The following is a 17,199-nucleotide window of genomic DNA, read 5'->3' as shown; positions in this document are numbered from 1 at the left end:
CGTTAATGTTATTACTTCTAGTTTTGTTAAAATATTATTTATAGATAGTAAAAGTGCAAAGGAGGTTGGATGTGGTGGCTCGTGCCTGTAATCCCAGCACTTTGGGAGGCTGAGGAAGATAAATCTCTTGGGCCTATGATTTCGAGACCAGCCTGGGAAACAGAGGGAGACCCTGTCTCTACAAGGAGAAAACAACAACAAAAACAAAAAAAGCAAGGAAATGATCAACATCACATTCAAGTTAGTGTAATGTGAGGAGAATGAGAGGGAAATGAAAAAGGGAAGGAGTACACAGAGAGATAACAGTATACTTAATTCTCTTAAAAATAATCTCAAAAAGAAAAAAGGCAGAAAGAAATGGATGATCAATGAGTTAGAATATGAATATAATTGAAGCCTTTGATACTGTATTGTTGAAGTGCTTTCTAAGTGTGTATCTGTATCTTACTGCAATAAAAGGGTTTAAGCACAGAAGCTTGGTTTTGAGGGAGGTCTGTGGCAATCTCTGTCCTTTGGCAGTGTGCCTTCCTGTTACTATCATGACGCCTCTTTTCAGTGAAGATTCTTGAAGGAGTAGTCTGCAATGCTGTCTTTATTTCTTCAATTCCCACTCATCTCTCAACCCACTCGGATTGGTCTTGTAGCCCCACACAATAGTTAAACTGGTTTTGCCAAATCTCTAGTGAATCCATCCTTCGTTTTTTCTTTTCTTTTTTTTTTGTTTTTCGAGATGGAGTCTTGCTCTGTCACCCCAGCTGGAGTGCAATGGCATGATCTCGGTATACTGCAACCTCCGTCTCTGGGGTTCAAGCAATTCTCCTGCCTCAGTCTCCCGAGTAGCTGGGATTACAGGTGCCCACCACCACGCCCAGCTAATTTTTGTATTTTTAGTAGAGACGGAGTTTCAGCATGATGGCCAGGCTGTTCTCGAACTCCTGATCTCGTGATCCGCCCACCCTGGCCTCCCAAAGTGCTGGGATTACAGGTGAGAGCCACCGTGCCTGGCCAAGAGGAGCTCGTCCTTTATTTCTTCACACTGACAGTATTGGAAGGTTTGGACCTACCTTTCTCTTGTATTCCTCCCTCTGCTCCACGACAACCTTCTCTCCTGCCTCTCTTTACTTTTTCTTTGGCTGTTAATGGCACAGTCCCCTTGCTGGGCTTCTATTGCTTTTCTGGGGCATGTTGGTTTTCCTTTGGATTCTGATGTTGAGCGTTTGTCATTCTATACATTCTTTGGATGATCTGACCAAAACATGAGACTTCTACTCTTTATACAGTGACAAGTCAACATTTTATGTCTTTATTCCAGATTTTCCTCCCAATATCTAATCCCTTATATACTGCTGTATACCAAGTATTTCCACTTAGATGTCTCACATGTTTATCAAACTCAGTATCTTTACTGCTGAAACAATATGTACATTTCTAACTGTGTTCTCTATGGTGCTAAGTCATTTATTGCAATTCTTTAAGCTGGAAATTCCACGATTTTCCCTGGAACTTTGCTCTTCCCTACTTTCTACATTGTCTTCCTCCTTCTTCCGTCTTCTCTTGCACCCTTCCTGCAGCTCCTTATCTCCTCTCCCTTCCTTCCTCCCCTTCTTCCCAGTCCTCCTTTCATTTCTTCTTTTCCTCTTCTAGGTGGAAAGTGCCGTGGTATCCATCTTCGCCACAATCTCTAGTCCTTGCTTCCCTCACCTGCTTCTTAACAAAACAGCAACAATGCAAACAAATATCCTAACAGTCTACTATGCAGAGTTTTATTCTTGAAATACCTATTTTCACTTTACCATTTACTTTGGTGACTTTGGGCAAAATTCTGAAGCTCCGTTTGCTTTAATTTCCACTTCTGTAAAGTGGATATAATAATAGCACCTGAGCCAGAAAGGTGGCTATGAGAGTTCAATGCTAGTATCTTGAAAAGACTCGGAGCAGCGCCTGGCACACGCGAGCATGATATGATTATTAAGCTTTATTCATATTTTTTAGCTGTCATCGTGGTTTTTTAAAATAAGAGATGGGATCTTGCTATGTTGTCCAGGCCAGTTTTGAACTCCTGGGCTCAAGACATCCTCCCACCCCGGCCTCCCAAATCGCTGACATAGGCGTGAGTCATCACACCCAACCTCTGTCATTTTTTAAATTTTATTATTTTTTTTATATTGTTTTTATTACTGCTTCTATTATTATTATTAGAATGTCTATTGTCTGTCTTCATTATTCACTACTATGAGAGATTATTTCAATTAATGTATTAAGTATTATTTAAGGTGGTTAGTCTTCTGAAAAAATTAAGCAAGCTTTTCATGTTTTCACAGGTAAATGTCTATTAATTGGATGCTCTAGAATCTCCTTTAAAAAGTTGAGTCTAGTTTTCCGGGAAGGATAAAAAACGTTTGTGGAGATGTCAGGGGTTTCTGGAGGAACATCCCTAACAGCTCTATCAGTGCTGTGCCGATCTGGTATGGCTCTAAAATAGTCAGGAATTTCTGTGGCTTGGCTGTTAAAATATTGGTAGTTTGAAACTGTCAATGATGTGAGGGTTTGTACCACAGAAATTGACAAAAGCCACCAGTTAGGGCTCCTGCAACCAGAGAGCCCATTTTACCAGTATATCACTGTATAGTTTTTGCTAAAGATTAGGATCACTATGAAGTCTGATGTAATGACAGAGCATCTTACTGTGAATTTTAATACATCTTGGGGTAAATTTTGCCTGCAAGGTTTAACAACTACTATATGGATTATAAGTCAATATAACAGTTACCCGTAACCTGGGTGTTAGCCCCAACATTCAATATCAAAGGAGTTTCCTTTGTATATTTTCTACTGGGTCTTTTGTATATTTCCATGTGTTTTTGAGTGATTCGTGGCCAAATGAAGTTTTTGAACCATCTTTTAAAAAGTTAAAGAAAAATACACTTCTTCAATGAAAAAGAAATACATATTTTCAAAGAAAAATTTCCCCTCAATTTTAGAACTAAGTTAGGGCAAAATCAGATTTTTAGAATAATTTTTTAGTTTTACCTATAACATTCAAACTGGAAGAAAATAAAATGAGAAAATATCTTACTAGGCTCTGAATATTTATGATGATAACAAGTTATAATTTCCCCTATTGAAAAACCATCTCATAAAATGCTCAACTGGTTGCTTGCTTTTTTTTTTTTTTTTTTTACTTACCTAGCGAAAAACCACATGCAAGATCATTTTGAAACGGACTAGTTCACGGGTTCCACTTCCTGTTGTGAGGAGTAAAATCTATCTTAGATGCAATAAAGTTCTCAAAGATTGTTTTCATTTTCTCATATAAACCAATTTAGGTTTCAAATTCATGTATGTTAGGTGAAACTGAAACTCCCTGAATTTGTTATTTCTATAATATGCAGTCTGTTTCTGGTCAGGGAAAACAGTTTTAACAGTTAATAATTTGCTTTAAGAGAATTATTGTCAGAACAGGGTTGACTCAATGACTCAATAACTAAGCTCCCTCCCCCACTTAAAAACAACAAAAAAAGCCTTTCTTTGAGTTGGGTGCCCATTCTGCTCGAGGTATTGTTCTCATCCCATCCTAGGCATAAGAACGTGGTGTAGACCAAGGGTTGGTCTTGGGCAGAATTGAGACAAAGCTCACATTTTGGGGCTTTCCCTGGAAGTAGCCCTAAGGTGGAGCCGGAGGGCTCCAGTCCCACTGAGTGCTCACAAGGAATGGGTGGAGGACACTCACTGGTACCCAGCTGGGCGCGATGGAAGGAGCATCACTTCCTCTCTGCCTTGGCTGATCCCATCGCTGCCCTCCAGGGACTTTCCTCTCATTTGTTCATCCGAAGGCTGCTCTTCTTGTTTGAACTAATGTAATTTCATCTTGTTCACTGGAGGCCTGAGCACTCTAGGAATGACTGTTAACAACGCCCTTTTCTCCCTATTCCCCTGGTTCTTGGTTTGTCTCAAGTGCTTGCTAGGGACTCCTGGACCCCAGATTTCCCAAATCTTACCCAGCATCTACATTCACGAATTCTCTTCTTTGTCTTTAGTCCTGGCTCTCAGCTAAAATTTAGCCACTCAAATAATATACATATTTGGGCAAAAATATTTTGCCAATAGGTACTAGTTGGGTTTTACTGATCTCAGAGAATTGGCATATCAAAAAAACGTCCCAGGAGACGATTTGAGGGAATGATAGGAACTTTAGAACATAAGACAGGTCAGTGTGGGAGATATTTGTGAAGTGAGGCTGAGACTAGGTCCTTTTCATGATAATTTGCCTGGATTTTAGTAACATGCCATGATTATAACATGTCTATCTTTGCTTAAAATTTAAGGTAATTACTGCCATCTTTATGGATGATTAATTTTTGGGGGGATAAATTTTACTCTAACATTGGTCAGATGAAATGTCAGTGCAGTATTTCTTGGGATCTATATTTCCCAGGAAATATAATTTAAACACTTTAGCTTCGTTATAATTGCTGAAGGAAACATAAATCATACTTATAAAAATTATGATTTTTTTCTGTTTATTAGATGTAAAGTATTTGTTTATCTCAACGATATAATATTATATTACACATACTTATATAAAGGGATGTTGTTTAGTTCTCAGAGGATTTTCACAAATAAATCTTGTAAAATCTTTATAAGACCTATAGGATTAGAATTATTATCAATATCTTCATTTTATAAATGCAGAAGCAGATTCAGAGAGTGCTATTTTCTTGGGCACCACAGCTACTAATTATAATAGCCAGGAATTGGTTCCAGGCCTCTGGATTTAAAGACCTTCCCCTCTTTTCACTATGTCATATCCCTTCTTCAAACATACGGTAGAACCATATACAATAGCTATCAGATCAATAGATATGTAGAATATAAGCCAGGAACCTCTAGAAAACATTATAAAATGCTGTACTAAGATTACATACCAAATTTTGGAACTGCTTTTCATTTTCACACGTTTTTTCCCGAGTTCTCTACCTGTTAACGGAAAAGGTTGTCTTTCAAATTTAAATCAGTTCAGCTTAGATATTTGTAAAGAAAAAACAAATAGAACTTCTTTAAGCAAAAATTTTTTTCTCTCTCTACACACACACACACACACACACACACACACACGTATTTGAAAGCACTTAAAAATATTTTTTATTTTTGCTGATAGTCTGTATGTTTGTTTAAAATGTATTGTGGAAAAAAATGTATGTTTCATATATATTGTCTTATGTCTGATTTGAAGAGCTAGTACAGAATAGTAGGTGGTAACTAATTTATCTTCCATAAAACGTGAGAAATATTCAGAGATATTTAAAGACAGAATAAGAAACTTTAATTTGTCTGTAAATAAGAATTTCCTGATAAGGAGGGTTGATTGCTACTGAACTCTCACTAAAAGAGGTTGTGGAATTTCATTTTCTGGGATATTTAATTCATGTGGTTTAGGTGTAACCCCGCGTGGTAGCAGGACTATGAACGGAATAGTCAAGTGACTCTAATATTTTGAGATTGTAACAATTATCTTCCAGGTTTATCTGAATAATCATTGTTATTTAGAAATTGCAAAAGAAGCAGATATATTTTTCCTTCTCTCACAAAAACACAAAAGGGGAAATATTTTTTGATTTTTAAAACTTCCGTGAACACTGTGCTATCATAACTAAAGTAGTAGTGAGAGCGGCTTGTGGGTGGAACAGGAAACATCAGTGATAAATGCTCTGTGACTTTTTTTTTTTTTCAGGTTCAGCTCAATGTATATTGATTCTAATTAGCACATTTTGTGCCTCAGCTAGTAGCTCCCCGTTAAGCTCTGCCTGGAGAGTTTTTTTTTTAGATTCCATCCTGCTCATAAACACTGCCACCTCCTCCCTCCTTCTCTCTTTACAAATGTTACAACACAATCAGAAATTTCCTCTTTTCTTTCCTTCCTGCATTTTCAGCAGGTTCCCTTGCGTCAGAAGCCCAGGAGGAAAACTCAAGGTAATTAGATCTCTTTTGTTTCTTTATCTCCTTTTTGTGTGCGTTGAGTGTGGCTTTTCTCTGGGGTGCCTTCCTTGGGATCAGATTTCTGTCTGTCTTAATGCTAATAAGAGGAGGTGGACGGCAGATTAATTTTTGGTTATTGTTGAATCGATTTTAAGAAATGACGACATGTTGTTCATTTGGATTAATCCCTCGTGGTATGTTGAAAGAGCTTAGAAAAACTGGCAGTGAGTCGGGAAGTAGCTGTGTATTGAGGTGGGCATTAACCCTTCAACATCTATTGCATAACTACGGCTGTTATTGTTGAGAGGAGCTATGTTACTGCACTGATATGCCTGCCAGCCTTACAATTTTAATTATTTTCAACTTATTCTTGGTGAATACTATTCTTAGACTAATACTTGCATATTACTCCTGCTGTGCTGTTTCTTTGGCCGTATCTTATACCTTCTAAGCATGAAACGAATGTTTAAAAATAAAACAGACACATGGCTTTTTTTTTTTTTTTTTGCATTGGTTTTGCATAGGTTTTGCATAGGCTTTGCATAAATCTTGGTGAAAAATCCAGCTCCCCGGGGGGTTAACAATTAAAAGTTGCCTTTCACTCTGTCACATAAATCAGGATAATACTTTACCTACCAAATCAGGGTAATACATTATCTACCTCTTCATGTAATCATTGCAGGTTTTCTCACGATGAGTCGGAGGAGGATATCGTGTAAAGATCTGGGCCATGCTGACTGCCAAGGGTGGCTGTATAAGAAAAAGGAAAAGGGAAGTTTCCTAAGCAACAAATGGAAAAAGTTCTGGGTGATACTGAAGGGGTCGTCACTGTACTGGTATAGCAATCAAATGGTGAGTCTGCTTTCTTCCTCCTGTTCCCAGCCGTTTTAATGAGGGATACGTTAAAGGCATCAGGTGATCCCTATGGGAAAGTTCATTTTGATATCTGGGAATTGGAGCGGAGTAAATAAACAAATAAGTTATAGAAGCCATTTCTGGTCCAGTAGATATGTAGGTTGTGCTTCTGTGTTTTATGGAGAAGAAACCCATCCTGTTTGACTACTCTGGTTGGGGAGGAAGGGAGTGTCGACATTTACATCCTTGCTAAAGGAGACTTTTAAGTTCTGTTATTAATGTTACTATTCCACGAGGGATTCTAATAGTTTCAGGATTTATGTGGCCATCACTTAACATGGCACCTTTACATAGTTAAGGTCTCTCTACTAAAAGGAGACTCGGCTTCACGACCTACAAGGGTGTCAATTGATTCAGTTCAGAGAAGCTTTTTCAATTTCTCCTCCTTTACTTTCTTCTTCCCCTTCTTTCCTCCTGACCTTCTTTATCAAATGGGTTGGTTTGGAATCGCTAACCCCTATGCCAGCTTTGCATTGGCGACTGTCACCTCTTGTCCCCTGGTGTGCTCTGTGATGGCGTTAAAGTAGCCGTGCTTAGACAACATTTGAAAAGATAGTTGCCTAGTTTATTCCTTAAAAAGTCGGTATACTGTTGTTGTCTGCATCCCAGGCTAGTTTTCTTTTGAAAATGGCTGGAAATAAAGTTATTCTTAGAAAGTGTGCTGATCTTTCATGACCTGAATCATGTTGAAAATGACGGTGTTGTTGAATGTCGAATGAGGAGATGTTTCCAAGGAGGAATGCTCTCCACAAACCCAGTGAGGTTTGATTGCTGCTCTCAGGAGAGTGTGAGTCCCTTTGTAGTACTGTGAAGATCAGCACTGGAGGGCCTTTAGTCGATTAAGGGAAAAGTACTTAGGAGTTGCTTATAAGCCAGGAAAGTTCTTTTTATGTGACATTCTTCTTGTGAAATGACATGGGCATGCGTGTCATTCAAGCAACAGAGCTGTACATCATGTAACTTTATAAATGCAAAATAAGTACTGCATATTGTTTGTGGGCCAAATTTTTAGTTGATAAATTTACATTCACTGGCCACTAATCAATTTTTGTTACTCACATACCCCTGGGCACCTGTTCATTAAAGATTTGGTTAAACCGGACCCAAATCCAATTCCAGTGCTGGGAATAAGCACTCTCCTCTCTGCTGCTCTGCCCCCAAACTTATTGCTCCAGCTTCACCTCATGAAAAATGTGGCACAAAGCTCCTCTTTGGGTTCCGTAAAAATACATTTTTTTTTCAAGCATTTGGTGAGTTATAACAACTTTATCAAAGTTTTAAGGGATTCACAAAAAGTCACTGGCAGAGTGTGCAGTTTTCCACTGGCATCCTTTTTCTCTCTTTTCTTCTCCCCTCCTGAATACATTCTTCATCTTGTGTAGCATGTATGGTTTTACCCAAATTAAGGCAACCTGGGTCTGTGGTCTTGCCTTCTATTGTGAGAGAGTTTTCCTAAACAAATACAGCTTCCTTCTTAAGAGGAACTAAGGTTAATATAAATGTCTCTTTCTTGTCTCATATTATTTCAGGCCTTTGTTTTGGGGTAGTTGTGGCAAGCGATAGTCCTCTACATCTTTTATAACATGAGAGAACCTACTGATTTACCTTTTAATAGTGGTCAGGGCATTTCCAGAGGCTGTTGGAAAGATTGGACGCTGATGGAGCTTGGCATGTCTGTGGGAAGTAATAAAGCTCGGATAGAAGCAGGACGTTCATCTTCTCCGGGAATCAAATTATTTAGCAAATATGTTCTGGCTGCTGTCCCTGTCTTCATAGAATTTAAAGGAAGTCCTTCTGAACCACACAGGCTTCCAGATTGGGCTGGCTTGGCCTCATCAGCTCATTCAGCTTATGATTCTCTTAGACGAGAAATGAGTTACCTATTTTAGGCATTAGGAACTTCATGCTTCCACAAGGAGCAGCAGTGTTGACAGACTAGGCTAGAAAGAGGAAAGGGATAGAGCCTTAGATACACTCACGCATTCCTGCCCTGGCTTGCTTTCATGGCAACACAGAAAGCAATATTCAGGTTGCAAAGCATGTACTTGAATACAGTTAGGTTAGCAGCATTGAATGGAGTATAAGCTTGCCGCTATCTGGCTAGGGAACTATAGGATTAAACTAATGGTATGCAAACTAATGGCTATAAAACTAATGGTATGTAGAGGAATTCTCCCTCTCTCTTCCTCTCCACCACAAACACACACACACACACACACACACACACACACACACACACACACACACACACACACACACACACACCCCGAATCTTAATTATATGTTTATTGTGGGGGAAAAAAGGCTACTCAATGAATGCTTAATTAGCAGTGATATTCCTCTTCTCTGTGTGGACACCAACTGTGAAATAAGACCCAAGCATGTCCTGTCAAGCCAAGAAGCTTTATTTACTTCTGCCACTTAAAAGAATTCAGATTCAACAAAATCGCTCTCAAAGCACCTAAGCCTAAGCACCTAAGAGCAGAATTCTAATTCTACCCTGGGTTACAACCAGCCCCGTCCCTACACTTCCTCAGTAGCCTAATGCTGAGAGGTAGCAGAGTCCATAGCATCTCAGGAAGAGCCACCTGTTACTTAGTGTCTACTCTAGGCCAAGGGATAGATGATTTAAGGTACCTTGCATATATGCTCTCATTTACTCCTCAAAATCACCCTGAGAGGTAGTAATTGTCTCCACATTTTGAAAGTGGGATAGACTGAAATGCAGAGAGATTGCGTCAATTGTCCCAAGTCACATGGGAGTAAATGGAAAAAAACAGATTCACATTCAGGTCCCTTGGACTCCTAAGCCCATGACTTACAGCATGCCAATCCGACTCCCTCTCGGGCCAGGATACATGACACAATTAAGATCACCCTGTTTTCTGCCTTCAACGGGGTCTGAGAGAACAGCTCTGGAAATGAAATTTAGGGCAACTCTCCTTTGAAATTACATGTGATCTCATTGTCATTGAATCCCTTTGCTTTTCTCTCTCCGTCATTGCCTGACACTGCCTGGGAAGACCAGCCTCACCTCTCTTCTGTTTTATGCTGTTGTTACCCAGTTACCCGATGCATAGTCTACCTTTTTCTTTCACCACACGTTGCTACTTCAAACTATACTACCTAGAATTCATTGAGAAAGGTCAAGTCCAGAGGCTCATCTGCCATTTTTCACACCACGTAGTATGTGCTTAGTGTGACGCAGCACGCAAGATTACTCGCCAAGTCCTACAAAACCATATGCAAGTTTAACAGCCGTAGAAATCCAGGCTGGTAAAATCTTGGATTTAAAATCCACAGTTTTGTTTTCCCTTGCCCTTACGAGAAGGTACAAATTCACTTCCTGGTTTGTGGGAATCACCTTAACTGGTAACCTTTCTTACTTCCTCACACTTGTCAGCCCTACCCAGTTAAAGATGGCACTTCTTTCAATTCCTGTTAGCACGTGGGCTGGCTCTCTCTAAGCCTTCGCATATGCTGTTTCTCTGCTCAGAAAACTCCGTCTCCATGCCCTGAAGTCTTTCTCCTATCCAATTCCATCAAACTTATCCCTCCTTATAGGTCAAATTTTAGCTTAAATAGCCTTCTTATAGAGGCACGTACCTTCTCCTCTGACCTAAATTTGGCTTCCTCTCTCTGCTGCCTGAGTGGCCTATACTTTTCTTTTCTTTTCTTTTTTTGAGACGGAGTCTTGCTCTATTGCCCAGGCTGGAGTACAATGGTGTTATCTCGGCTCACTGCAACCTCTGCCTCCCAGGATCAAGCGATTCTCATGCCTCAGCCTCCTTGAGTAGCTGGGATTACAGGTGTGCACCACCATGCCCGGCTAATTTTTGTATTTTTAGTAGAGACAAGGTTTCACCACCTTGGCCAGGCTAGTCCCGAACTCCTGCCCTCAAGTGATCCACCTGCCTTGGCCTCCCAAAGTGCTGGGATTACAGATGTGAGCCACCACACTTGGCCTATACTTTTCTTACTATCATGCTTGTCCTCTTTTTTGGGTACTTGCTTGTCAGACTTGCTGTTTTCCATAATTGATCATTTCTGTAGGACAAGATCATGGGTATATCTTCAGCAACTTACTCTGTGTCTGACAGTTAATAGGCTCTCAATTAATAGTTCTTAATTTCATATATAAATAAGAATTAAGAATCTTCGGCATTTACATTGCCCATGGGAATTTCGAGAAATGGAGTCATGTGTAAGGACTGATTTTGACAGAAAATAGTTTTCCAGGAAAGGATTTCCACCTCTATTCTTAAAAACAGATATGGGAAAAGGAGCAATCTGAATTTGCTAGAAAGGCCCCAAGGTTCCGATTAGGTCCTGCACAGCTGCTCCCATTTGGCTACCACATTATTAGGATCTTTGAGAAGTAGAGGTGGGAGATGCGCATTCTGGGGACTAATGGGAACAAAGGAATGAAAATATAAACAAGCTGTGCCAACCCACTGTGTTAGTGATTATATTGAATTCTCATAATAGCCGAGCAAGATAGATTTTATTATTCCCGTTTTTCAAGGGAGTTTACTGAAGCTCAGGGAATTTAAGTAACTTGCTCAAAGTCTCACAAGGAGTAAATAGCAGAGCTGGGATTTAAAACAAAGGTTTCCCAACGACAAAGCCAGGCTCTTTTCCCCAGGCTGCATAGCTTCTCCATTTAGAGGTGACTTAGGGCCAGTGAATGGGGGACTGAGACACGTAGTGATAGTGTAGGAATGTGGGTTTGATCCAGCAGGCAGTAGGGAGCCACTGCCTATTCTTGAGCCGGAAGGTGAGCTCGTGAAATTGGCATGCGAAAAATATGAACCTAGCAGCAATAAATTGGATGTTTTGGAGAGTGAGGGAGCTGCCAGAAGGCCACTTAGGAGACGGTGAGAAAATGCAGGTGTTCAGACATGAGCTCCTGGACTAGAGTGCCAACAGTGAGAATTTAGGGCACACTATGCAAATAAAAAGGGGTAAGGTATGAAGAACGGTTAGATATAAGACACAAAAAATTTGAGGCTGAAATAAGCATGATTCCAAGTTTTAGAGCCTGGGGAGACTGGGAAAATAATATGAAAATTGAGGGACAAAGAGTTTGTGACTAAGAAGGGTGGAATTTCATTTAGATTCACCGTCGCTTGCTTTTTTGGTGTATTTTAGTTTTGTACATTGTTTCTTTGTATACAATTATTAGATACTTGTGTTTTTTAGTTTTCATTTATCGACACCATTTGTGCCATTGCATCACCAGTTCAAGGAAGCCTTGAGGCCCCTGGGCCTTGACTAGAAAAAATGAATCATCCAACTATCTGTTTCTCTCTCTCTCTTTTTTTTTTTTTTTTTTGAGATGGAGTCTCACTTTGTTGCTAGGCTGAAGTGTAGTGGCGCGATCTTGGCTCACTGCAACCTCCGCCTCCTGGGTTCAAGCGATTCTCCTGCCTCAGCCTCCTGAGTAGCTGGGATTACAGGCGTGCACCACCACGCCCAGCTAAGTTTTGTATTTTTAGTAGAGACAGGGTTTCACCATGTTGGCCAGGATGGTCTCGATCTCTTGACCTCATGATTTGCCGACCTCAGTCTCCCAAAGTGCTGGGATTACAGGCATGAGCCACCGCACCTGGCCCCAACTATCTATTTTATAAAAACTTTAGACAAACTGAAGAGGTTTGTAGGTTAATATCTGGTTTTGTATATATTACAGAGACTTTAATGTTCTTTGAGGATCCAATATGTCTGTACAATTGTGATTGTGTTTCTCCTTTGCTTTCTGAATGGTGAAAGTTTTGCATGTTTGGGGATTGAAGTAACTGTCTGCATGAGATGTGTTCCATCTCTAGCTGCATGCACACTTCATGTGAATTTCAGAGGATCTTATCTTTGGAAGGCATATTTCTTGAAATCAGTTTTATGAGAATCTCTATAGTGAAGATCTAATCACTTTTTACATTGGGCAGAATTACCCATGTAGAAAATGTTACTTGAAAGTCAAAATTTTCTCTTTTCATGAGACAGCTATTCTGCAAGTTTCAGTAAATATAGAGTACCTTTTTTTTTTCAGCTCAAGAAAAATAAAGAACAGATTAATTTTCCCTGGGAAAGTGACATTAAGTCTTCTGAACCTTTCATCAGTAGGCATAGATTAGCATACATTTTGGAAAATGTCTGACTGAGTTTACAATAGATTCAAAAAATTTTTATAGGAATTTATGAATACATTAGTCATAGCTTATTATATTCTTTCTCCCCAAGCTACAACATAAGCAGCAGAGGATGTATTCTTTACTTGTCTGATTTAAACTGTGTTTCTATATCCTAGAAGTTGGCAGGTACAGAGCATGTACCAGTATTTTTTGAAGGAATTGCTTAATTATTACATTACTTAATTATCAATTAGTTGTATGAATCAACTAATTAAATTGAGCATTATTATTGAACACTGATGTGTTCCCAGACTTCTACCAAAATGAGAATTATGGGCTTTTAATTTATTTGAACTCTATATTTATTGTCTTAGCCAAGAACCAGCCTCTGAGAGTATCCCAAACAAAATTCCAATGTTTTGAAATGTTTCTTCAAGGTTGGGTGCTGTGGCTCACGCCTGTAGTCCCAGCATTTTGGGTGGCTGAGGTGGGCAGATCACTGAAGGTCAGGAGTTCAAGATGAGCCTGGCCAACATGGTGATACCCCCCTCTACTAAAAATATAAAAATTAGCCAAGCGTGGTGGCTATGCCTGTAGTCCCACCTACTTGGGAGACTGAGGCAAGAGAATTCCTTGAACATGGGAGGTGGAGGTTGCAGTTAGCCGAGATCACATCACTGCACTCCAGCCTGGGTGACAGAGCGAGACTGCGTCTCAAAAAAAAAAGTTTCTTCAGTGAAGACAATTCAAACTAACCATGTGAAATTGATGAACTTTTGGCCAACATATGGGTTCCTAGAATTTGCATTAGAAAGGAGAATGAGAAGGTGGAATGTTGACATGTCTGGACAGGGCAAAACGTGACATTTCAGCAGCTGTAGGTGACCGGTTTACCGCAAGACAATGACTCATGGATCAAAGGGGTAAAAATGCTTGCTTAGTTAACATTTGGAAACCTAAATGTTAGAATGATTGAGGACTTTCTTGAATTCCGTTACTTCTGACATTCTAATTTCACATGCGTGGAAATGAATTTTTAAATGGACATTTAGTTTATTTATTGTCTATAATGTATTATTGTGTTCTAACAATTATTTTCCTTTGCAGATCCTTGAATGTATTTCTAAAATAATTGTTCCCCTGTCATAGCTTTATGGCCACATTATCTGTAGTTGGGATGGGCAGTTCTCAATAACTTCTTGTTGTTAACTCTATGTAATGTGGGAACAATTGCTTATGTTGCCAATATTATTTTCCTTTAAATTCTTTCCAAACTTTTCAAAATTAACTGTGGAACACCGAGAGCCAGGAAATGTTGGTTTGTTTTGTCTTGTTCTCAGAAGGCAATGATATGCTTGGGCATTGCCAGAGTGAATGCCATGGCTGGGGTATTTTAGAGGACAGTCTTCTTAGCTCACAGCAGTGAAATGCCCACTCAGGGGACACAGCCTCCCTCTTTTCTCTGGTGGACAGTGCATAGTACTTTTGTTGGTGTTTCCACAACTTCTTTTTTTTTTTAAAAAAAACAACAATATAGAATCCAACTTTTTACTTTTTGGAAATTTAAAGTAACTGAAAAATGCTTTAAAAGATTATACAATAGGGCCAGGCATGGTGGCTCACGCCTGTAATCCCAGCACTTTGGGAAGCTGAGATGGGAGGATCACTTGAGGCCAGGAGTTTGAGACCAGTTTGGTCAACATGGTGAGACCCCATCTCTTAAAAAACAGCTAAAAATAAAAATAAAAATTATAAAAAAGTTTATACAGTAGTATGTGCTCATAGGAAAAATTTGAAAATAGAAGTAAGCGAAATAAAAAAAGAAGACAGACATGGAAGCAAACACACAGAGAGAAATAAATGAATTAAGATCACACAGGCTTGGCTGGGTGTAGTGGCTCATGCCTGTGATCCCAGCACTTTGGGAGGCCAAGGCAGGCGGATCACCTGAGGTCGGGAGTTTGAGACCAGCCTGACCAACATGGAGAAACCCTGTCTGTATTAAAATATATAATATATATATATATATACACACAAAATTAGCCCAGTATGGTGGTGCATGCCTGTAATTCCAGCTGCTTGGGAGAGTGAGGCAGGAGAATCGCTTGAACCCGGGAGGCAGAGGTTGCAGTGAGCTGAGACAGCACCATTGCACTCTAGCCTGGGCAACAAGAGCGAAACTCCATCTAAAAAATAAATAAATAAATAAAGGTTCCTACCACCATGGCACGAGTTTAGACATTTTGTTGTATGTGTTTCCAAGCATTTGTTTCTGTGTTTTACAAAAATAAAATAATATCATACATGATGCTGTTGTCACTTGATTGTCTCACTAAGTAATACATAGAAACATATTTCCATGTTGATACATGTATATCCACAACATCATTTCTGATGGCTGTAAGAATTATATATGCATATATGATAGTTGATTTGCCAATGCATAGAATCTAAAATCAAAAATGGCTTTTATCCTAAAATCGTTTAAAATCGTTAACAGGAAATAGAGTACATAAGTGCACACACACTAACTTAAAAATAAATTGATATATATTGAATTGATATTTATAGTGCATAAATGTATAAGTATTGACACATATATAGATATGTATGTGTATAAATATTAACATATATATAGATATGCATGTATATAAACATACATATGTATATGTGTGTGTATATAATTTGATCATTCTTGAAGCAAGCCAGCAGTAAGGTGGATTTCGGCAGCATGGTATAAGGGACAAATGGCACCTGGATTCTAGTCCTGTACTTTATTATGAGGTCTTGTAGCTCTAAGTCAGTGATGCAAATCTCTATGCATCTATTTTCTTGCAAGTAAATGTTGACCAAGAACACTATCTCTATATTATTCAAAGCTACTTTGCGAAGATTGAATGCAGCTAAAAGCAATATTTAAAAAATGAAAGGAATGTATACAAACAAAAGCAAAGTGTTTGCCTAAATATTGAGATTTTAGGATGCAGGAGAATTGTGCTAGGAATTTTCAGATACCAGGAATGGTTTTTCTCAGTGACTATGACCTGTCCTGTGTAAGAAAGTCCAAAAATACACCTACCGACCCTGTGTAAAGGATGATTTTAAGCTACAAGATGAGAATGGACTAGAAGACATTGGGTACTTGTCAATACAGAGTTTTCCACCCTGGAGGAAGAGTTCAGTTAACACATGAGTTAATGGTGAGGGTGTGGGCACATTTCCCAAGCAACAGAATGCCAAGTGGCCCATGGGATGAGCTGAACTTTTCATTAGGTTTGAGGATTTTCCTGAGAAGTCGTTATTTGAAGATTTATCATCTGTCTGGAGCAAGCTCTTTTAAGGGTCAGGTTCCAGCTGCTTCTTCTACAGACAAGCTAATTGATAGACTCATCTGTCACTGTGCTGCTGTGTTTAATCTTCCATAGAGCATGTTTCAAGAAGATTTCAAAAGGAAACCATAGAGAGGAAAGTTTAAACAAATATTGAATATTTCTGTAAGGAGTCAGAATTTAGGGAAACATGTTTGAAACGATGTCTTTAAAAAAGATGCAAGGAAAAGGCACGCTGCAGGGGAAGATAACCCTGGGCTCACAGTGTAGAATCTCTACATTCCCTTGAAAGAGAATGCACCCAATTTTAATTCTACCCTGATTCTACCCTGATGCTGAGGCTCCTTGACAGTCTAGGCAAACCACCCACCATCTCTGGGCCTCGCCTCTATGTCTGTTCAACAGAAGCATGAATAGATGTCTGTTACCTGTGAAAGAGATGGTGCTCATTAACAGCAGGTCAGCCACTGATATTTTCACACCTTGAATCTTGTAAAACTTACCTTGGCAAATGCATTTTCATTCTTTACTGACAAATAACGATTTCAGAGTAGTAGCTTTAAAATTAAATTTTTTTAATGAAGTTTACCATCTTAGCCATTTTTAAGGGTACAGTTGAGTGGCATTGCATAATTTCTTATTACTGTGCAACCGTCAGCATCATCTATCTCCAGAACTCTTTTCATCTTGCAAAACTGAGACTCTGTACCTATTAAATAATAAGTCTCCATTCCTTCTCCTCCCAGTCCCTGGCAACCACCATTCTCCTCTCTGTCTCTACGAATTTGACTACTGTAGTTCCCTCCTATAAGTGGAATCATACAGTATTTATCCTTTTGTGACTGGCC

General features: G+C 39.2%; 1 protein-coding gene across 1 annotated transcript in view; it reads left to right on the top strand.

The window, feature by feature from the left end:
- Nucleotides 1-3,711: 3,711 nt before the first annotated feature.
- The window catches only part of IPCEF1 (interaction protein for cytohesin exchange factors 1), a 95,325-nt gene continuing 81,837 nt past the window's right edge, over nt 3,712-17,199 (top strand). Inside the window, exons 1-3 of the mRNA XM_063707355.1 lie at nt 3,712-3,857; nt 5,813-5,970; nt 6,659-6,828. Coding sequence (XP_063563425.1) covers nt 3,712-3,857; nt 5,813-5,970; nt 6,659-6,828 — 474 coding nt within the window. The remainder of the gene's footprint in view (nt 3,858-5,812; nt 5,971-6,658; nt 6,829-17,199) is intronic.

This window comes from Gorilla gorilla, chromosome 5 (genome assembly GCF_029281585.2).
Source record: "Gorilla gorilla gorilla isolate KB3781 chromosome 5, NHGRI_mGorGor1-v2.1_pri, whole genome shotgun sequence".
NCBI classification, from domain to species: Eukaryota; Metazoa; Chordata; class Mammalia; order Primates; family Hominidae; genus Gorilla; species Gorilla gorilla.
Note: the sequence above shows the minus strand (reverse complement) of the source record. Positions and strands in the feature narration are given on the sequence as shown.